Source organism: Homarus americanus, unplaced genomic scaffold (assembly GCF_018991925.1).
Source record: "Homarus americanus isolate GMGI-L3 unplaced genomic scaffold, GMGI_Hamer_2.0 scaffold31037, whole genome shotgun sequence".
NCBI lineage: Eukaryota > Metazoa > Arthropoda > Malacostraca > Decapoda > Nephropidae > Homarus > Homarus americanus.
This window is the reverse complement of record NW_024722227.1, coordinates 17,492,716-17,516,439: the sequence shown is the minus strand read 5'-3', so window position 1 is coordinate 17,516,439 and position 23,724 is coordinate 17,492,716. Positions and strand designations below refer to the sequence as shown.

General features: G+C 42.1%; 1 protein-coding gene across 1 annotated transcript in view; it reads left to right on the top strand.

The window, feature by feature from the left end:
* Nucleotides 1-23,724, top strand: part of LOC121862401 (SCY1-like protein 2) — a 225,703-nt gene that overhangs the window by 77,783 nt on the left and 124,196 nt on the right. Inside the window, exon 3 of the mRNA XM_042360665.1 lies at nucleotides 14,750-14,999. Within this exon, the coding sequence (XP_042216599.1) occupies nucleotides 14,750-14,999 (250 nt within the window). The remainder of the gene's footprint in view (nucleotides 1-14,749; nucleotides 15,000-23,724) is intronic.

The following is a 23,724-nucleotide window of genomic DNA, read 5'->3' as shown; positions in this document are numbered from 1 at the left end:
TCGATACTTCGTTCAGTTGGAAAGGACACCAAGGAGAGAGAAAAAAAAAAAAAAAAAAAAAAAAAAAAAAAAAAAAAAAAAAAAAAAAAAAAAAAAAAAAAAAAAAAAAAAAAAAAAAAAAAAAAAAAAAAAAAAAAAAAAAAAAAAAAAAAAAAAAAAAAAAAAAAAAAAAAAAAAAAAAAAAAAAAAAAAAAAAAAAAAAAAAAAAAAAAAAAAAAAAAAAAAAAAAAAAAAAAAAAAAAAAAAAAAAAAAAAAAAAAAAAAAAAAAAAAAAAAAAAAAAAAAAAAAAAAAAAAAAAAAAAAAAAAAAAAAAAAAAAAAAAAAAAAAAAAAAAAAAAAAAAAAAAAAAAAAAAAAAAAAAAAAAAAAAAAAAAAAAAAAAAAAAAAAAAAAAAAAAAAAAAAAAAAAAAAAAAAAAAAAAAAAAAAAAAAAAAAAAAAAAAAAAAAAAAAAAAAAAAAAAAAAAAAAAAAAAAAAAAAAAAAAAAAAAAAAAAAAAAAAAAAAAAAAAAAAAAAAAAAAAAAAAAAAAAAAAAAAAAAAAAAAAAAAAAAAAAAAAAAAAAAAAAAAAAAAAAAAAAAAAAAAAAAAAAAAAAAAAAAAAAAAAAAAAAAAAAAAAAAAAAAAAAAAAAAAAAAAAAAAAAAAAAAAAAAAAAAAAAAAAAAAAAAAAAAAAAAAAAAAAAAAAAAAAAAAAAAAAAAAAAAAAAAAAAAAAAAAAAAAAAAAAAAAAAAAAAAAAAAAAAAAAAAAAAAAAAAAAAAAAAAAAAAAAAAAAAAAAAAAAAAAAAAAAAAAAAAAAAAAAAAAAAAAAAAAAAAAAAAAAAAAAAAAAAAAAAAAAAAAAAAAAAAAAAAAAAAAAAAAAAAAAAAAAAAAAAAAAAAAAAAAAAAAAAAAAAAAAAAAAAAAAAAAAAAAAAAAAAAAAAAAAAAAAAAAAAAAAAAAAAAAAAAAAAAAAAAAAAAAAAAAAAAAAATATAGAGTGGATGGGTGGGGGTGGGGAATGTGAGGGGGGGATTGAAAAGGTAATTAGAGGTAGCTATGGGAGAAAGAGATTGAGGAGAAGGTGGGGAGAGGTAAGCTGGGGAGGGTGAGGGAGGGTGGCTGGGAGAGGGTGAGGAGAGGTGGGGGGAGGAAGGTGGTTGGGAGGGGTGAGGAGGGGTGGCTGGGAGGGTGGGGTGGGGAGAGGGTGTGGGGGAGGAGAGGTGGGGAGGTGGCTGGGGAGGGAGGGTGGGGGAGAGGTGGCTGGGAGAGGGTGTGGGGAGGTGGCGGGTGAGGGGTGGGGGGGAGAGGTGGGGCTGGAGAGTGTGGGGAAGGTGGGGAGGGTGGCTGGGAGAGAGAGTGGGGAGAGGTGGGCTGGGGAGGGGGGTGGGGAGGTGAGCTGGGGAGAGGTGGGGGGAGGGTGCTGGGGAGAGGTGGTGGGAGTGGCTGGGGGGTGGGAGAGGTGGGGAGAGTGGGGAGAGGTGGCTGGGGAGAGTGGGGGAGAGGTGGCTGGGGAGAGAGTGGGGGTGGCTGGTGAGTGAGGAGGTGGCTGGGAGAGAGGTGGGGGAGAGGTGGCTGGGGAGGGAGGTGGGGAGAGTGGCTGGAGAGAGTGGGGAGGGTGGCTGGGAGAGAGTGGGGGGGGGTGGCTGGGAGAGAGTGGGGGAGGGTGAAGCTGGGGAGGGGTGGGAGGGGTGGCTGGGGAGAGGTGGGGAGAGGTGGCTGGGTGAGAGGGTGGGGGGGTGGCTGGGGGGAGAGGTGGGGAGGGGGGAGTAGCTGGGAAGAGTGGGGAGGGTGGCTGGAGAGAGTAGGGAGAGGTGGTTTGGGGAGGGGCAGGGGGGAGGGGGAGGCAGGAAGAAAAAAAAAGGAAAAAGCTGGTAAAAGGAGAGAGTGGAAAGGAACAAAGGTGAAAGAAGGAGAAAAGAGGGGGGCCAGGAGGGAGGGGAGAGAGGAGGGACATCGGCACCAGCTCTGGTAATGAATGGAGTCAACATGTATTGTTTAAGAAGACACCTGATGGCAGCAAGTGAGTGGTGGTGGAGTTGGATGGATGGCCAAGACAGACAAGTTTCAGGGGGGCGTGGGAATGGGGACTAAAGCAGTGCAATAAAGCGTGTTGTGGAGGTGTGTGGGGAGGTGTGTGGTTGTAGTTAATGGCAAGGTAAGATTGAGTTGTTGGGTGTGTAGGGGGTGTGGTTGTGAGGGGGTGTGTAGGGGAAAGGTGGGTTTGTTGGGGTGTGTAGGAAAGGTGTGGTTGTGAGGGTGTGTAAGAGAGAAAGGTGTGGTTGTTGGGGTGTGAGGAAGGTGTGGTTGTGAGGGTGTGTGGGGAAGGTGTGGTTGTTGGGGTGTGTAGGGGAAAAGGTGTGGTTGTGAGGTGTGAAAGGTGTGGTTGTGGGGTGTGGGGAAGGTGTGGTTGTGGGTGTGTAGGAAAAAGGTGTGGTTGTGAGGTGTGTAAAGGAGAAAGAGTGTGGTTGTTAGGGTGTGTGAGAAGAGTGTGAATATGGGGGTATAGGGGAAAGGTGTGGTTGTTGGGGTGTGTAGGGGAAAGGTGTGGTTGTTGGGGTGTGTAGGGAGAAGGTGTGGTTGTGGGGGTGTGTAGGGGGAAAGGGTGTGGTTGTTGGGGTGTGTGGGGGAAAGGTGTGGTTGTTGGGGGGTGTGTAGGGAAGGTGTGGTTGTGAGGTGTGTGTAGGGAAAGGTGTGGTTGTTGGGGTGTGTGTGGGGAAAGGTGTGGTTTTTGAGGGTGTGAGGGGAGAGGGTGGTTGTGGGGGGTGTGGGGAAGGTGTGTGGTTGTTGGGGTGTGTGGGGAAAGGTGTGGTTGTATAGGGGTGTGTGAGAAAGAGTGTGGTTGTGTAAGGGTGTGTAGGGAAAAGAGTGTAGTTGTTAGGATGTAGGAAGAAAGGTGTGGTTGTAGAGGTGTGTAGGGAAAAGGTGTGGTTGTAGGTGTGTGTAAGAGAAAGGTGTGGTTTGTTGAGTGTGTAGAGAAGGTGTGGTTGTGTGAGGGTGTGTGGGGAAGGTGTGGTTGTTGGGGTGTGTGGGGAAAGGTGTGGTTTGAGGGTGTGTAGAGGGAAGGTGTGGTTGTGGGGTGTGTGAGGGAAAGGTGTGGTTGTAGTAAGAGGTGTGTAGGAAGAGGTGTGAGTTGTTAGGTGTGTAGGGAAGAGTGTGTGGTTGTGAGGTGTGTAGGAAAGAGTGTAGTTGTTAAGTGTGTGTAGAAGTGTATGAGAAAAGAGTGTGGTTGTAAAGTTGTGTAGGAAAAGAGTGTAGTTGTTGGAATGTGTAGGAAAAAGTGTGGTTGTAGAGGTGTGTAGGGAAAGAGTGTAGTTGTAGAAAGTGTGTAGGGAAAGAGTGTGGTTGTTAGGGTGTGGGGAAGAGTGTGGTTGTGAGTGTGTAAAAGAAGAATGTAGTTGGTAAGGTGTGTGAAAGAGTGTAGTTGTGTGTAGAAAGTGTAGTTGTATGAGATTTTATAGGGAAAAGTGTAGTTGTTAAGTGTGTAGAAAAAGTGTGGTTGTGAGAGTGTGAGAAAAGTGTGGATTTGTGGGATGTGTAAGAGTGTAGTTGTAGTAAAGTGTGTAGAGAAAAGTGGTTTATTAGGAGTGTGTAAAGAGAATGTGGTTGTGAGGTGTGTAAGGGAAAGAGGTGTGGTTGTTAGGTGTGTAGGGGAAAGGTGTGATTTGTGGGGGTGTGTGGGGGAAGGGTGTGGTTGTTAGGGGTGTGTAGGGGAAGGTGTGGTTGTTGGGTGTGTGGGGGGTGTGGTTGTGGGGTGTGTGGGGAAGGTGTGTGGTTGTGGGGTGGAAGGTAGGAGAGTGTGGATGTTGGGAAGTGTGGGGAAGGTGTGGTTGTTGGGGTGTATAGGGAGAAAGGTGTGGTTGTTGGGGTGTGTAGGGAAAGGTGTGTGAGGTGTGTAGAAAAGAGTGTAGTTGTTAGAGGTGTGTAGAGAAGAGTGTGTGTGAGGGTGTATAGGGAAAAGGTGTGGTTGTTGGGGTGTGTAGGGAAAGGTGTGGTTGTGGGGGTGTGTAGGGGAAGGTGTGGTTGTGGGGTGTGTGAGAAAGGTGTGGTTGTTGGGTGTTGTAGGGGAAAAGGTGTGGTTTGTTGGGGTGTGTAAAATAAGAGTGTGGGGGTGTGTGGGGAAAGGTGTGGTTGTGGGGTGTGTAAGAAAGTGTGGTTGTTAGGATGTGTAAGAATATTTTAAGGTGTGTAGGGAAAGAGTGTGATTGTGTAGAGGTGTGTGGGGAAAGTGTGGTTGTTAGAGGTGTGTAGGGGAAAGGTGTTGTTGTTGGGGTGTGTAGAGAAAAGTGTAGGTTGTTAGTGTGAGGGTGTGTAGGGAAAAGTGTGGTTGTAGTAAGTGTGTAAAAAAAATTTGTGAATGTAGAGGTGTAGAAAAGAGTGTGGTTGTTAGGGTGTGTAAAGAGAAAGGTGTTGTTGTGGAGTGTAAGAGAAAGTGTAGTTGTTAGAGTGTGTAAAGAGTATGATTGTAGTATGTGTGAGGGAAAAGGTGTGATTGTAAGTGTGTAGAAATTGTTTTAATTAGAAATGTGTTGTAATATAGGGGAAAAGGTGTGGTTGTTGAGGTGTGTAAGAGAAAGGTGTGGTTGTTGGGGTGTGTAAGAAAGTGTGGTTGTAGTGAGGGGTGTATGGGGAAAGGTGTAGTTGTTTAAGTGTAGGGAAAGGTGTGGTTGTTGGGGTGTGTAGGGAAAAGGTGTGGTTGTGAGAAAGTGTGTAAAGAGTGTAGTTGTTAGGGTGTGTAAGAGTGTTGTTATTGAGAGTGTGTAAGAAAAGAATTATAGTTGTTAGAGTGTGTAGGGAAAGAGTGTAGTTGTTAGAGTTATGGTTGTAGAAATTATGTAAGAAGTATGGTGTGTATGTAGAGAAAAGTGTGGTTGTAGTGAGGTGTGTAGGGAAAGGTGTGGTTGTTGGGGTGTGTAGGGAAAAGGTGTGGTTGTTAGGTGTGTAGGGAAAGGTGTGGTTGTGTGAGGTGTGTGTAGGGAAAGTGTGGTTGTTAGGGTGTGTAAGGTGTGGTTGTGAGGTGTGTAGGGAAAAGGTGTGGTTGTTGGAGTGTGTGAGAGTGTGGTGTGGGGGGTGTGTAGAAGGTGTGGTTGTGTGGGGTGTGTGGGGAAGGTGTGGTTGTTGGGTGTGGGGAAGGGTGTGGTTGTGTGGGGGTGTGTAGGGGAAGGTGTGGTTGTGTGTGGGTGTGTGGAAAGGTGTGGATTAGGAGGTGTAAAGGGAAAGATGTGGTTGTTGGGGTGTGTGAGGAGAAAAATTGTGGTTGTTGGGGTGTGTAGAAGGTGTGGTTGTGAGGTGTGTAGGGAAAGGTGTGGTTGTTGGGGTGTGTGAGGGAAAGGTGTGGTTGTGTGAGGTGTGTAGAAAGGTGTGGTTGTTGGGTGTGTAGAGAAGGGTGTGGTTGTGGGTGTGTGAGGGGAAGTGTGGTTGTGTGGGGGTGTGTAGGGAAAATGTGGTTGTTGAAGGTTGTGTAGAGAAAAGAGTGTGGTTGTTAGGGTGTGTGTAGAAAAGAGTGTGGATTTTAGAGTGTGTGAAAGAAAAATTATGTTTGAATTGTAAAGTGTGTGAAAAAATGGTAGTTGTTAGGATTTGTAGGGGTGTGGTTGTTATGTAGGGAAAGGTGTGGTTGTTGGGGTGTGTGGGGAAAGGTGTGGTTGTTGGGGTGTGTAGGGGAAGGTGTGGTTGTGGGGATGTGTAGGGAAAGGTGTGGTTGTTAGGGGTGTGTAGGGAAAGGTGTGGTTGTTGGGGTGTGTAGGGAAAAGAGTGTGGTTGTGAGGGTGTGTAGGGGAAAAGGTGTGGTTGTTGGGTGTGTAGGGAAAGAGTGTGTGGGGTGTGTAGTGGAAAAGGAATGTGGATTTGTATGAAAGTGTGTGAGAAAGAGTGTGGTTGTTAAGAGTGTGTAGGGAAAGATTGTGGTTGTAGGGGTGTGTAAGGGAAAGGTGTGGATTTGTGAGGTGTGTAAGGGAAAGTGTGTGGTTGTTGGGGTGTGTAGGGAAAGGTGTGTGTGGTTGTAGAGGGGTGTGTAGGGGAAAGGTGTGGTTGTGGGGGTGTGTAGGGAAGGTGTGGTTGTTGGGGTGTGAGAAAGGTGTGGTTGTGTGGGGTGTGTGTGGGAAAAGGTGTGGTTGTAGAAGTGTGTAAAGAGAAAGAGTGTGAAAGGTATTAGAAAAATGTGATTGTTGAGGTGTGTAAAAAAGTGATTTAGTAAGTGTGTAGAGAAAGAGTGTAGTTGTGAAGTGTGTAGAAAAAATGTGAATTGTTAAAGTGTGTAAAAAAATGTAGTTTATGGTGTATGAGAAAGGTGTGTAGTTGTTAGGTGTGTGGGGAAAGGTGTGGTTGTGTGAGGGGTGTGTAGGGGAAGGTGTGGTTGTTGGGGTGTGTAGGGGAAAGGTGTGGTTGTGTGAGGGGTGTGTAGGGAAAGGTGTGGTTGGGGTGTGTAGGGGAAAGGTGTGGTTTGTGAGGGTGTGTAGGGGAAAGGTGTGGTTGTTGGTGTGTAGGGAAAGGTGTGGTTGTTGGGGTGTGTGGGGGAAAGGTGTGGTTGTTGGGGGTGTGTGAGGAAAGGTGTGGTTGTTGGGTGTGTGAAGAGTGTGGTTGTGGGGTGTGTAGGGAAAAGGTGTGGTTGAGGGGTGTGTGGGAAAGGTGTGGTTGTTAGGAGGTGTAAGGGAAAAGGTGTGGTTGTAGGGGTGTGTAGGGGAAAGAGTGTGGTTGTGGGGGTGTGTAGGGGAAAGGTGTGTGGTTGTGGGGGTGTGTAGAGAAGGTGTGGTTGTGAGGGTGTGTGGGGGAAGGGTGTGGTTGTTGGGGTGTGTAGGGAAAGGTGTGGTTGTTGGGGGTGTGTAGGGGAAGTGTGGTTGTTTAGGGTGTGAGAAGGTGTGGTTGTTGGGGTGTGTGAGAGAAGTGTGGTTGTAGTAGAGGTGTGTAAGAGTGTGGTTGTTAAGGTGTGTAAGAAGTGTTGTTTATAGTAAAGTGTGTATAGGGAAAGAGTGTAGTTGTTAGAGGTGTAGGGAAAGGTGTGGTTGTTGGGGTGTGTAAAGGTGTGTGTTGTAGTGAGGTGTGTAAAGAGAGTGTGGTTGTTGGGGTGTGTAGGGAAAGGTGTGGTTGTTGAGGTGTGTAGGAAAGAGTGTGTTTGTTGGGGTGTGTGGGGGAAAGGTGTGGTTGTGAGGGTGTGTAGGGGAAGGTGTGGTTGTTGGGGTGTGTGGGGAGAAAGGTGTGGTTGTTGGGGTGTGTAGGGAGAAAGGTGTGGTTGTGAGGGTGTGTGGGGGAAGGTGTGGTTGTTTGGGGTGTGTAGGGTGTGGTTGTTAGGGGTGTGTAGGGAAAGGTGTGGTTGTTGGGGTGTGTGGGGAAAGGTGTGGTTGTGGGGAGTGTAAGGAGTGTGGTTGTTGGGGGTGTATGGGAAGAGTGTTAGTTGTAAGGGTGTGTAAGGTGGTTGTTAGGGTGTGTAGGGAAAAGTGTGGTTGTGATGAATGTGTAGGGAAAGGTGTGGTTGTTAGGGGTGTGTGAGAAGAGTGTGGTTGTTGGGTGTGTAGGGAAAGAGTGTGGTTATGTGAGGTGTAGGGAAAAGTGTGGTTGTTAGGGTGTGTAGAGAAGGTGTGGTTGTAGGGGTGTGTAGAGAAGGTGTAGTTGTTAAGTGTGTAGGGAAGGTGTAGTTTTTAGAGTTATGTAGAAAGGTGTGGTTGTAAGTGTGTATGGGAAAATGTTAATTGAGAGTGTAAGGAAAGAGTGTAGTTGTTGAGGTGTGTAGAAAAGTGTGGTTGTTGAAGGGTGTGTAGGGGAAAGAGTGTGGTTGTAGTGAGGTGTGGGGAAAGGTGTGGTTGTTGGGGTGTGTGGGAAAGGTGTGGTTGTGTGGGTGTGTGGGAAGGTGTGGTTGTGAGGGGTGTGTGGGGAAAGGTGTAGTTGTTGGGGTGTGTATGAGGAAAGTGTTGTAGTGAAAGTGTGTAGGGAAAGGTTTGGTTGTGAGGTGTGTAGGGAAAGTGTGGTTGTAGTGAGGTGTGTAGGGAAAGAGTGTGGTTGTTAGGGGTGTGTAGGGAAAGGTGTGGTTGTAATTAATGTAGTTGTAAGTGTGTAGAAAGAATGTGTGGTTGTTAGGGTGTGTAGAAAGGTGTGGTTGTTAGGGTGTGTAGGGAAAGGGTGTGGTTGTTGAGGTGTGTAGGGAAAGGTGTGTGTTGTGGGGTGTGTAGGGAAGGTGTGTTTGTTGGGGTGTGTAGAAGGTGTGGTTGTTGGGGTGTGTGGGGAAAGGTGTGGTTGTTAGGTGTGTAGGGAAAGGTGTGGTTTTTGGGGTGTGTAGGGAAAGGTGTAGTTGTTGGGGTGTGTAGGAAGGGGGTTGTAGTAGTTGATCTTCTTACCTATAGTATACAGAAGAACCTATCCATTACACAGTCTCTGTACACTATCGACGCCATTTCAACCACCACTTTACAGTATATTACATTTAGGTATCTTCTCATATTCTTCCTCTCCTTTGGGATAAATTAACTTTGGAATATTTTAGTATTTGATGGGCAAGAATGAGAGGTTATGGCACGTTCTGGGTACCTGGATAAGAATGGTAGCATTGAAGGTGACTCGATTTTCTTGCTTTTAGGAGAGAGAATGTGAGTGGTTGTGTTGGGAGCCTTGGCATTCATGAGCTGTTCGGAGAATATGTAAAGTGTGTGACCTTATATGGTGAGGGGAGGAAGGCTGTGTGTGTGTTGTAAACAAAACAGGATAAATTTGACTCAAACGGAAATACTGTCCTTAATGCATCACGTGAAGATTAGTCCCCTTATCGCTACCTGGGGAAGGAGGTGGGGTAGGTTAAGGTGTTTAATAATCAGATGAAATAAGATCGGGTACTTAATTTAGTTGATAGATGGCGGTGAGGTAGACCAAGAAATAAAGACTGGTAATATGAAACGTTAAGAGCAATCATTGGACAGTTTCTCATCATGTTGTTTGTTTATAAGTGTCCGTCAGGTCTGGCGTCTGGGGGGTCTGCAATGGCCAACGCTGGGAGAGCCATTGTCAAGGCACCTATGTGGACAAAAATTGAAAACTTGCACATGGAGACAGGTCTCGCATCTCTCCAAACCAGAGCGGAACGATGCTGGCTTGGCAACAGAACTGATTACCAGGGCTCAGGAGGGTGACATCAAGAATGGACTCTTAGAGCACTGAACCTTTAAGATATCTTTAACAAAACATGCTTACAGTGCAGCTGACGCTATCGACAAATTGAAAAACACAATCCTCAGCAAAGGACCTGATACAATGAGTCCAGACTAGCACCGTGGGAGTCCCGCCAGCAGTCTTCAACATTCTACAAACTGGGACAAGAAAGGCTGACTGTCACCCGAGCTCCGACAGACAGCAGAGAAACATGAAGGCACTAACACCTCACAATAGTGCAGTGTATTACACAGACGGCTCTGAGTAAAGACCACTAGTACGAAGGCAGGAGCAGCCTTCACTATAGAAGGAGGTAACACGTTCCTTTGGAGAGACTCCAGATGGATGCTCTACTTTGCAAGTTGAGCTAGCTGCCATACGGAGCCTAAGACACGCTTCCATAAACAGTCAACAAGGCGTTGTAATAGACACACTTCGTGTGCTATTGAAGCACTACAATGCAGAAAGCCTAGAGACAACATTCATCTCATAACATCCGCTGTTGGCCTACTGCAAGGGTTAAAACTACAAGATCGGCAAGTTATCATTAACTGGGTGCCCAGTCATATCGGAATCCCAGGAATTAACGAGCTGATGATGCTGCCAAGGCTGCGTTAGGACAGCGAAACATTGAGATGAACATCCGCTCAGTCAGGAGCAGATAAAGGCCAACAATAACACGAGCCCAGTAAGAAGCATAGAAGATTAACACCAGTATCACGATCGGCCAGGTGGTACTATCTGGTCACGAGTTATGAGAGACCACCACTCGAGAAGGATATAACAAGAAAGAAGTCAACACCACTGAGACTGGGATACCCATGCATTTGGGAATGTATCGGCACAAGCAGAGCAGCGCATGTGCAAGACCTGACAGCGGAACAAACACACTGCAGCACTACCTCATGAGAGGCCCTGGAACACAATTAGCTAGGAGAAACATACAACCACCTATCACAGCAGAAGGTTGCCAGAAGCTAACACCAACTACTCTCAAGAAACCCTACAGTTTCTTACCGAGCATCACCATTAGTGGTGGAGATGTGCATTTAACAAGACGCTGGTGGTTTTATCCAACAGTGGGTGGACCAGCATTTTAGCTTAAGGTCCACGTAGGTAATATTCTACAAATCAATTAAAAAAAAAAAAAAAAATGCAATGGCCTGCATAGGTCTACACCAGTTATTGTGAGTTACAGTAAAGTGGTGGATTGGTGGTGACCAACACACCGAGTTTTTGAGAGAATTTAGTGTACGTATAAGATTTTCCTCGCGATATCTATTGCTACTGTTGACTGGAAGACTCAAGGAACCAGAGAGTTGCACTGTAGCTCAAAACTCGGCTCCAGGACGAGACAAGTTGGTAAAATTGCAGATTACAGCAACCAAAGAATCTGATGAGAATAAGAGTGTTCTTATTTTTTAGGTTTTTGATGCGATTGGTTCAAGTCTGACATTCGTTTTTATCGGAACTCACTCATTTTTAATTTAGCCCCCTTCAAAATAGTTCTATATACTGTGTGTTCTGAATTCAGTACTTATACAATATAACCAAACTAAACCTTACCTAACCCCCTAGTAGGGGCTCCACCCCGACCCAAACACTATGCAATAACCCTAGAGTCGCGTGGTCAGCCTCCACGAGAATATAAATAGCTTTTACAGTGTTTCTTACCTTACTCCGAGTCTGAGTCAGGGACCAGAATGCGTCGTGGGTTCCTCTGTTCTCTAAAGTTTCCTTACTTTTAGAATGAATTAATACAATAATCTTCCAATAATCGAATTCCCACCTGGCACATAATGGTTCCATGTTGCAACTGATTAAAAATGTCCCGCATCCTACCACCCACGCCGAATATTGAACGCTAATTGGTTGAATCAAATGTTGGGATTTTTACTGGATTTGGTTGGCTTCCCCATATATTTAGTGGCGCCCCCCTATAGTTGATTGATGCCCCCCTAGATTTGATTGGCTGGCACATGCACGGAGGTAAGCGAACGTACGAACACACACAATTTGAGCAACAGTGTAGGGGCAACAGGTACTCTGATTTTATTCTTTTTAAAATTCAATAACTTCCTTATTTATCAATTTGCGACAGAAATGTAATATAAGAAAATTATCATAGAAAAAATAGTTCTATCGATTGAGTGTAGTGAATTTCCGGAATTCTATGATTGCAGCAATATTACCATGTTCAGGTGATACAATTGCACAAATTTTACCGAGGAACTTGAGTTAAAGGTAATGTATGAGAGCAGCACTAACACCAGAAAGAGTTGGTAGACGGTAATTTTTCGTTAACCACCCATCACCTTTCTTCACATGAAAAATATTTTTTCGCTAGTTTTCTTGCTGTTTAAATGATTCTGACATTTATCTTTGGGGCAAATCACTTTTTTCTTTTCTTCTTTAGTTAGGTTGGGTTGGTAGGTTGGCTGGTTGGTTGGTTGGTTGGTTCCTTTGGTATGAGAATAAGTTAGGTTAGGTTAGATTAGGTTGGTTGGTTGTTTCCTTTTGGTATGAGAATAGGTTATTTTTGGTGTGTTTTACTCAAGTCTAACCTTCATTTTTGTGCAAATTAACGGTTTGTTAAAATTAAAATGGAGGAATATTAACCTATACCCCTTAGGTTAAGTTAGCTTAGCTTAGGTTACGTTACGTTTGGTTAGGTTAGGTTAGCACATGATTTCAGCGGACAGGCACATTCAAAATAATCACCAAAGAAAAATTTCCCTTTCGTATAGTGATACACCAAGAGATATTGAGACGAAATATTACCATCTTAATGCATGTCGTGGCATTACTGTCACCGAGCAGACCTGACACAGGCCACATCGTCCTGGATCTAGCAAAGGTGATGGCTACTATTTATTTTTTATTTTTACAAATTTTTTGAGGGGAGGGAGGGGGTGGGTGAGAGTACAGTGGGTCTGTTGTAAACAAGGGCAGACAATAATGAGCGGTGACACGGCAAATTTTTCGCAGGAGTATTTACGGTAAATAATCAATTTCTTCCCTTGCAAAGTATGAAGAGACGTCATTTTAGTGTCAAATGATCAGTTTTTCACCGTGTATTACCCTGCAATTTTCCTCATCTTTCATAGCCTGCCCACTACAGGTGATTTATGGTCGTAGATAGAGAAAAATACATATAATTGAAATAAAACTGTCGCCTCTTTTAAAATACTATAATGATAAGAATTTGTGTGGAAAATGAACGAAATCGAACAACACCTGATAGTTCCGAATTAAAAACTAAATTTATGATATTTCATTTATTGCCACAAAACTAATCTCGAGAATTTTATGTTTTTGCAATCAGTAGTTTTGACAATTCTAAGACACTTTTCTTCTGATATTTATGGCTCAAATTGCGTATAAGCGAGAATATTTAACATTTATTATTTATGGAAATTTACCTTTCACTTCTTGCCACAAAGCGAAACGCGAGAATTTTATAGTTGCAATCGGTAATTTTGACAATTCTAAGACACTTTTCTTCAATGGCAGTCCTGGCGCAAATTACGTTTAAGCGAGATATTTAAAATGTTATTATGTCTGTACGTGGTGGTACACACACCCAGAACATCGAACGACGTAGCAGTACACCGCAAAACATCGAACGACTGTGGAATTCCCCAGTTAGGTTAGGTTAGGTTGGTTAGGGTTTTGTTTTACCGATGGTTTTCGATGTGTTTGAACACTTTTTACCGTGATTTTAATAGCAAATCTCTAGATTCTGAAATGGGAGGGCAGCTAATCTCAGAAACAATTAATTTGCTTCGGAAATGAAGGTCAAATTCGTTCATAACACATCAAAAACCATCGGAAAAACATTGTTTCAACTTCGATTTCGTAGAGTGGCAACAAGTGAAATTTTACCCAATTTAAAACAAGAAATTATAAATAAACTGCAGAGGCCATGGCTATCCAACACAATCACTGGCTGTGAGGGGTGTTTCAAATCGCTTCGTATTTCTCTATATTTCTGTCACAAAGATGTGATTCTTCCTCAGGTGTACTCACTGTGGCCTTGGTGTTCACCTGACCTTCCCGGATACTGTTAATGGAGTTCTGGGTTCATATTCGCAGTTTCTGGTCGTAAAATTTTCTCCTGACTGTTGCTAGGTGGACGTGTTTATTTTAGGCAGAAGCTCAGTGTAAATTTGATACCCTCTTGGAGCTTAAGACCGTCTGAGGTATGTTATTACGTCGTTAAAGTTCAAGTTTAACTGTGCAGTTTGACTTTAATTTATGACAATGAAATATACCCATATATCGAAATAATGCTCTCACTTATGAGACTATACATCAAGATACGATTTTCAAGCACCAATACTGTGAATGTATTTATACAGTGCATCGTGATAATTAAGTCTTGACCTCCATAACTTTGGTGCTTCGGTAGGTTGACAAAAACCATCTCTGAACTCGGTTTTATTGTAACCAATGACCTAATGATACAATTGAAATTGAAATATTTTATTGACAATAAAAAGCTATTGCATCAAAAGGACCGGGCAGAATACTACTCCCACCCTCACTAATGATACGAATATTACTACAACACTCTCCCTTTAAATCATCTCTTAAAAAATATCAATTGTCTAAGTATTAATGTTTTGTGACACTTACTGGTACTTTATACTCTTAATTTTATTGTACCACCAAAACCATTATATCATTGTCACGTAAACAGACAAATTACCATTGCAATAATTATGTATTTGCCGTCAAGCTGTGATCCTGATCACCTTAATACAACCCATGTTGTATTGCTTCCCTCACTTATCAGATTAAAGTATATCAACTCCACTGTCAAATATGTATATACTTATAATATAAATGTATAAAAAAATAACAAATAACAAAGTGATAACCGTGGTAACATTCTCATATGTTCTTACTAACACATGTTACGTGTACTATTCCAGATGATACTAAATGTTACATAATATTTCCTTGAGATAAATGTACAGTATAAATCAGGTGCCACAAGAGGGCTCAGGCTCTCAATTGGCTCAGCTAAGTTAATATTGTTATTATTATCAACTCTGTATCTGTGTTTTTCTGGCAAAATAAACTGTTTCAATATCAATATCAGACTGTGTTGCGCTCGGTGGTTCATTCGGGTTAAATTCACTCACCTCGGTAAATTTGTCAGCCCGTCTAGACACCGAAGGTGTAAAAGCCACGACCTACTTGTCACTATGTAGAAATAGTCACAGTAATGGTGGTAGTAAATCACACCTTAAAACAGATTATATTTGGTGAGAGGAATATTCTGGAATACGTCGCAGGTTAGTCAATAAGCGCACATAGCTACAGTACACTTGCTCTGTATCAATCTACCTAACCTATGCTCTTCCATCCTAGGATAGGTATGTTAGCAGACTGGTTTATCTTATTTACGATAAATCGGTTTCTGGTTAGCGGATAATAGCGGCCGCACGGAGGTGGGGCGTTGGTGTTAGTATTCAGGACGAAAAAATCTTAAAAACCAAAGTAGGAAAGTTGCAACTCCTACAACTTTTTCTAAGGTGGCACCTTCTAACAAAGCAATGTTGTAAACTATTATCTATTAGCCCCATTCATAAATAAACAGACTTACAGTATATCAACCCCCTCCCCCCTCAGGTGGCTGCGGTGGTGGCGGCCAGCAATGCGTCAGAGTATCTGGACGCTGATGCCATCAAGAAGACAGTTCTGCCCAGGACGAAGGCCATCTATGAAAAGAACCCCACTGACGTCGCTCTCTGCCTCACCGTGTTGGGCTGTATAGAGCGGATACTGGACAAGCTGGAGCGCACCGCCATCATAGACGACGTCCTGCCCATCCTCAGCGATGTCAAGCTACAAGATGCTGATGTCACTGTGAAGGTTGTAAGTACGTAACACGATCCTCTTTTGTTCTGTGTTGTGGGGGATTATATAGAGCTCAGAGGGGATTATTGTGAAGGCCGTATATACAACTTCCCACGCTTCCACCTGCTGCAGGCAGCGTTGTCAATCATCGTCTCCGAGAGTTGTGAACCACTGGAGTGTTGACCCGTGTCCGAAGCATTCGCTCGTGACACGGAGTGGGGGACTGGGGGCCGATGTGTGAGAGGAGGGTGATGGCTTGGAAGGGTGGGGGGGTGGATGAAGAGGGTAGGAGTGGAGGTGGGCTAGGGCAATTGTGTGGTTAGCAAGACTGGATTTTTTATTATTTAAAAGCATATAATAAGTTAACCTGTTGCTTAATACACTCATAATGGCTGTGAGCTAATATTTACTCATTCTTGCTTTGTGCAACCACTGTCACCAGAACAGATCCTCACACAAACCATGTTCACACCACACTCATGATAATGACCAACAATATTCACGTTTTCTGTGTATGATATCTGTGTCCTAATTACTGCTATGAGAAGGGAGAACGTTACCTCTCCCACCTGGGGTGTGGCAGACAAGGGACGAAGTGGAGGCCACAGACCCTTAGCGGGAGTCTTATTTGCCTTATTACCCCTTGTACAGTCGATAGTCATTAACCTGTATTTTAAGTAATTAAACGTGGCAGAGCCTAATTACAGGTAACTACTGATATTTGTTTAATGAACATCCATGGCATTGGCTGTATAACCAAGTATGACAAGGAAAATAAAAGAAATGCTTAAGTCATATAATTGTCAACTTACACAAAGGTTATGCTACGAGGTGTAATATGGTTGTCATATATTTAAGAAGGAATTGACTAATAGACATGACAGTCCACAGTGGTGTATAGGGTGTGTGTGTGTGTGTGTCTCATGGGTCAGGCTAGACTAACAGGGGATCTCTGAGTAGCAGTGGGCCCCAGAGTGGTGGCAAATAGGCCCACTGGCATGTGGACACGCCCTGACGCCTACCAACCACTGCCCCGCTGCCTTGCGGATTAACCTTGGTAGGTATAAGGCTACAGGAGTAAACCCCAAACGAAAAATCTGCGGGGGAGGCCCGCACTGGGCAGACATGCTTACAGAGCTCCAACAAGACCCCAACGGTGGTATAGGCAGAAGAGGTGACCAACATGGTTACCCAACGACTACACCAGCAGACGAAGGCAATGCATGATGGACAGGCTACTAAGGCGAAACCCAACGAACTGGGCTATCGGCAGTCATTGCAACTCTCCCTCCCCCCAGTCGTTGCAACACTTGCACCACTAGATCAGGAAAAGGGAGAGCCAAGGTGTGTGGTTGCAGTCTGCACTCCTACCTCACCACATAAGTCAACTCATGCACAGTCATCATCCAGCTCATCATACTCATCATCATCATCAAAAGTCCTATGGCTACGGACGACTGGCGACGGGGACAGGCAGAGATGATTGTAGGGAATCTTCAGTCACAACTCTGCACATGGGCAACACAGATAAGATGGTCGTTTATGCACTGGGATCTAGGCATCAGTGCAACCCGATCCTGTTTGTGCGACTGAACAGCCCTTTCGAGGAGTCACACTGCTCACCCCACGTGGGGAGGAGGCTAGAAAATGTGCCCTAAACATAGCCTGCCTGAAGAACAAACCTGACTGGGCGACCGCACCCAGTAAGGTCATCCTTATGCGGTCGAAAACACAATCATAATCACAGATCAAAACTAAAACAAACTTTACAACCACTTACGGTCCCTGCATGGAATGTCAGGACCCTTCTGGATACCGGCATAAATGAGCGTCCTGAAAGAAGAACTGCCTTTGTGGCAAAAGAGCTGGCTCGGTATAACATCGACATAGCAGCAATTAGTGAGTCCCTGCTCCCAGACGAGGGTCGACTCACAGAATTGGGGTCTGGCTATACCCTCTGAAAGGGTAATTTTGCTGCGGAGAAAATCACATTTATGGAGTTGGCTTTGCCTTCCGCCAACGCATCCAACGTATGCTAACTGAAATGCCTCTTGGAATCAACGAGTGCCTCATGACGCTCCAAGTTCCACTGAATCACTCGCGTCATGCCTTTTTCATCAGTGCATACACCCCATATCTGGATTCAGAGAGTGACATCAAGGAGGCATTTTACGCTGATCTCGACAGAGTGCTAACCTCTATTCTTAGAGAAAATAAGATTGTGCTGCTTGGTGACTTTAATGCCGGAGTTGGCAGAGATGCTGACATTTGGCAAGGAACCATAGGGAGAAATGGACTAGGCAACTGTAGTCCCAAAGGCCTACTCCTCAGCAAGTGTGCTGCACACAACCTCACTATCATCAATACCTTATTTAGGGAAGCAGACAAGTTCAAGGGTTCATGGCAACACCCACGATCCAAACACTGGCATCTCATTGACTTTATGATTGTCAGAGAGAGATCGTCGAGATGTCCTCATCACTCCAGCCATGCATGGCTCAGACAACTGCGACACTGATCATCGGCTTGTCAGAGCCAAGCTCTCACTTCACGTCGCCCCAAAACGGCGAAGGCAACAAACCTTCGGAAGAGGTTTTAACACTTAAGCGTCTGGAGGATCAGGCGGTAGCATATACTTTCAGAGAGCTGTTCGAACATTGGCTGATAAACAACCCGGCAAAAAACAACCCAAATCCCAGTGCCGAATGGGGTATTCTCGACACTGTCATAACAAAAACATGCAGAGAAGGTCATGTACAGGTCACGACGCTGTTCTCTGCACTTTTCCTGTATCTGGCGGGCAGCAAAGATCATGTCAGTGGTGCCACATGATGGTCTAAAACCACACTGAGATTCTGGGAGGAAGTTTTCCGCCACAGGAAGAAGTCTGTTTAGGAGGACTCGGGCGATAATCTTGCCAGCTACGGACAGCAGCGAGATTCCGCGGTAGTTGCCACAGTCTGACTGGTCTCCCATGTTCTTATAAATATTGTCGATGGAGGCGTCTTTAAGAGCTTGGGGGATTTCCTCCTTTTCTCATATATTCTCCGGGAGAGAGTGGAGACGGCTGGTAAGCAGAGGTCCTCCTGCTTTATACACCTCAGCTGAGATTCCATGAGGCCCTGAGTCTTTATTACTTTTCATCTGTTTGATGGCAGTAACTACCTCATCCAGGGATGGAGGATAGGTGAGGTGGGTCAGCTTTGGACGCTGAGGGTCCTGCTGGGTAGTCAGGACATCCACATCGGTGTTTCGGTTGAGTAATGAATGGTAGTGCTCGTGCCAGTGCCAATTTAACCGGCTGGGTGAACATCGAGTACCGGGTGAAGGGTCTTTTAAACTTTATGACTCCAGACAGGAACAAAGGTATCGGCAGCTTCCTTTACTGAACTTCAATATCCAAACGACTTCACCCTTGTCGCTCACACAGGACACAGCCGACAGCAGATCTTGAACACCTACGCAGATGCGAATGCACACTTCGGCCTTGAGGCGAATGTGCGTAAGACTCAGATTCTCTTTCAACCTGCCCCTGGTTCAAGCCTTTGGCAGACTCCATACCCGTGTCTTCAGCTGTAGGGAGCTGAAATTATCTAAAAGTTGCACGTGTATCGAGCAGTGGTCCTCCCCACTCTGCTATATGGCACCAAGACATGCGTCACATACAGGAGGCACCCCATGGCACTTGAAAACTTTCACCAACGTAGTCTACGTTCCATCCACCGAGTTCGCTGAAAAGACAAGATAACAAATGGCAGTTTCGCTGACACCAACTGTAGGAGCATCAAGGCTACCATTATCCATGAACAGCAATAAGCTGGACTGGCCATGTTAATAGCCTGGATGAGAGTAGACTGCCAAAGCAGCTACTTTAGTCACCTAACGAATAGTATACATAACGCTGGCGGGCAACTGAAAAGGTATGATGATAGTCTTAAGACAAACCTGAAAAAAGTGCCAAATCGTCCCCCTCAACTGGGAGACGATTACTCCACAATTCACTAAGTTTACCCTCCATACTATTAACCGGCCATAAAAATTTTCCCAGTGCGCAATTTTGTGCACTACATCCGGTGTGGGTGGCCCGGCCCGCCAGCAGTTCAGTCTTATATATATATATATATATATATATATATATATATATATATATATATATATATATATATATATATATATATATATATATATATATATATATAAATACTAGCGGAATCGCTGCCCTCCGGGCGGCTCTTTCGCTAGGCCACGGTAGGACGCCACCCTCCGGGAGGCTCCACATTGCCTCACTGTAGTGCATTAAGGTAGAACACATTTTTGGTTTTGCCATTAGCAGCAAGTATGTACAGATTTTTGTCAGTTCCTACTCTGGAGCATCCAACATAGAATTGTCCATGAGAGAAGTAAGGAAACACCAGGTTTTGGCCAACCATCTTTAGGGACTGTCCCTCACTTTTGTAGATGGTCATGGCAAAGCTCACTTTAACCGGGAACTGAAGCCGCTTGAATTCAAATGGCAGGTCAGTGGTGATGAGGGGTATCCTTGGTATAAAAACGTCCTCTCCTTTAGCTTTTCCTGTCAGGATTGTAGCTTCCAGTACATGTGGCATCATGTTCTTCACTACCAGTCTTGTGCCATTGCAGAGAATTGGTGGTTCAAGATTTCTTAAGAGCATTATAGGAGTTCCAATCTTGAGAGTGAGGTGGTGAGGAGGCATTCCAGCGGGCTCCAAAGAATTAAGGAATTCTGCAGGGTACTGGACTGCTTGGTCCTGGTCGATTACTGTATCAACAGATTTGAATGAGGTCTCACTGCCTGGAAGCTGTCTGAGTAGAGTCATGTTGATTTCAGCCACCGTTTCATTCTTTGGTGCAAGAATTGCGCATTCACGCAGCCACTTGTGATCCTTGTAGTGGTGGATAATGTTTGGGTAGACCATGTTAGTGAGCTCAGTTGAGGACTTTACAACATTTACACATCCTTGAGGAATAATTATTTGTCCTTCTGAATCAACAGGGAAAGTTCCATTCCCAATTTGTAGTAGAAGGTTTGCAAACCGTTCAGCATCCAGATCTCCTTGTAGATGTACTCTCATGTTTGTGGATAGGGTGAGTGTCTGAACACTTCTCCAAAGGTATGATCCCTTGAGGCACGCATTCAGTTCATCAGCTGGAGTGCTTCGAGGAATGACAGGTAGGGTCTGGCGAAAGTCTCTAGCAATGACCATTGTAATGCCACCCATGATCTGGTCATTTTCTCCTATATCTTGCAAGGTCATGTCCAATGCTTCAAACGCTAACTTGTGAGACATAGTGCATTCATCCCAGACTATGAGGCTGCATTTTTCTTAGAGTTTTGCCTTTGCCGATCCTTTTTTGATGTCGTACACTGGATTCTCATTGTGAGCGAGTTTGAGAGGCAGTTTAAAAGCTGAGTGTGCAGTACGTCCTCCTTCTAGTAGTGTTGCAGCAATGCCTGAGGATGCCACAGCAAGAGCAATTTTCCCCTGATGACGTACTTTGGCCAACAGAAGGTTGATCAGGAATGTTTTTCCTGTCTCGCCAGGTGCATCGAGAAACATCATACCTCCCTGCTCCGCTTGTATCGCTTGCAAGATCTGTTCATAAGCAAGCATTCTCTTGATCAGGCGCCAGGTGAGGCTCATTTTCTTCAAGAAAATTCACCAGAACTTCAACTGAGTAGTCTGTCTCTCTGAGCAACTCCCTGTTTGCAACTACTGTTCAGTCCCCAGAACTTCATCTTTCATCAATAGTTCATTAACGGTGTATGTAAGTTCCACTACAACGGGACAGCAAAGTATATTTTTTAGCAATAAAATGTTATTATTTTATTGTCGAATCATCACTACATATAACACCACCCATCATTACTACATATAACATCATCCATCATCACTAAATATAACACCATCCATCATCACTAAATATAACACCATCCTTCATCACTACATATAACACCACCCATCATCACTACATATAAAACCATCCATCATCACTACATATAACACAATCCATCATCACTACATATAACACTATCCATCATCACTACATATAACACCATCCATCATAACTACAGATCGGTAAAGAAGTTTCCGAGATTCTCGTGCGGACACACAAACAAACAAACGCACAGACATACTTTTTTGTTTCATATATATACTAGCGGAATCGCCGCCCTCCGGGCGGCTCTTTCGCTAGGCCACGATAGGACGCCACCCTCAGGGAGGCTCCACATTGTCTCACTGTAGTACATTAAGGTAGACCACATTTTTGGTTTTGCCATTAGCAGCAAGTATGTACAGATTTTTGCCAGTTCCCACTCTGGAGCATCCAACATAGAACTGTCCATGAAAGAAGCAAGGAAACACCAGGTTTAGGCCAACCATCTTTAGGGACTGTCCCTGGCTTTTGTAGATGGTCATGGCAAAGCTCACTTTAACCGCGAACTGAAGTCGCTTGAATTCAAATGGCAGGTCAGTGGTGATGAGAGGTATCCTTGGTATAAAAACGTCCTCTCCTTTAGCTTTTCCTGTTAGGATTGTAGCTTCCAGTACATGTGGCATCATGTTCTTCACCACCAGTCTTATGCCATTGCAGAGAATTGGTGGTTCAAGATTTCTTAAGAGCATTATAAGAGTTCCAATCTTGAGAGTGAGGTGGTGAGGAGGCATTCCAGCGGGCTCCAAAGAATTAAGGAATTCTGCAGGGTACTGGACTGCTTGGTCCTGGTCGATTACTGTATCAACAGATTTGAATGAGGTCTCACTGCCTGGAAGCTGTCTGAGTAGAGTCATGTTGATTTGAGCCACCGTTTCATTCTTTGGTGCCAGAATTGCGCGTTCACGTTTGGGTAGACCATGTTAGTGAGCTCAGTTGAGGACTTTACACCATTTCCACATCCAGAAAGAGAAGGAAAGAAAGAGAATATATACATTGGAGAATTACTAAGGAAAGAAACAGAGAAAATTATATAAAAGACTAAGAGAGAAAGACTTATAACTATTAAACCTTACCATAATAATGTGTTTATAGTATATCGTCTGAAGTCTTATATATGAGTGGTAGTTATAACCTTATATCTTAATAACTCTAATGTTTTGATCCTTTCTTATGATGTTGAGTCCAAATAATAATGAATGAATAATGTGTTTCTTTCACACGCATATGTAGTATATTGCGAGCCCTCCCCTCCCCTCCACTACCCTCCCCTCCCCTCTCCTCCACAAAAAAAAATCAATATTTATAATGTAATAATTCAGCCAGTTCAAGACATGGGCATGTGGTAGACCTCGTTTCTGCCACTCAATGGAATACATGTAGCACCGTGTAGGGCCAAAGATCAATAGTTCATTAACGGTGTATGTAAGTTCCACCATGTTTTTCACTACAACGGTACAGCAAAATACACTCTTTTGCATTAAACTGTTATTATTTTATTGTCTAATCATCACTACATATAACACCACCCATCATCACTACATATAACATCATCCATCATCACTACATATAACATCATTCATCATCACTACATATAACACCATCCAACATCAGTACATATAACACCATCCATCATCACTACATATAACACCACCCATCATCACTACATATAACAACATCCATCATCACTACATATAACATCATCATCCATCATCACTACGGTATATATATATATATATATATATATATATATATATATATATATATATATATATATATATATATATATATATATATATATATATATATATATATATATATATATATATATATATATATATATAATATATTATATATATATATATATATATATATATATATATATATATATATATATATATATATATATATATATATATATATATATATATATATATATATATATATATATATATTATAATATATATTATATATATATATATATATATATATATATATATATATATATATATATATATATATATATATATATATATATATATATATATATATATATATATATATATACATATATAATATATATATACATATATACATATATATATATATATATATATATATATATATATATATATATATATATTGATAAAATCACAGGGAAAATGGAAACATGGTGCCTTGGCTTTCGTCTTTATTCAAGACATCTTCAGAGGCAACTGGATTACATGGACAGAGAGAGGCTTAAATATACAGGGTGACCTAAAAACATGAGGTCAGGTCATAATGATGACATCCACTAATCCACACACCAACACACACGTAGAGGAGCTTAAGAGAAGGGTGGTGACGTGACTAGTCAGGTCAAAAATAAGGGACCCACAAAATAACTATTATACATCTAGATATATATATATATATATATATATATATATATATATATATATATATATATATACATATATATACATATATATACATATATATATATATATATATATATATATATATATATATATATATACATATATATATACATATATATACACATATATACATATATATATATATATACACATATATACATATACACATATATAATACACATATATACTATATACATATATATACACATATATAGATATACATATATATATATATATACACATATATACGATATATTATATACATATATATACAATATATATATATATATATATATGTATATATATATATATATATATATATATATATGTATATATATATATATATATATATATATATATATTATATAT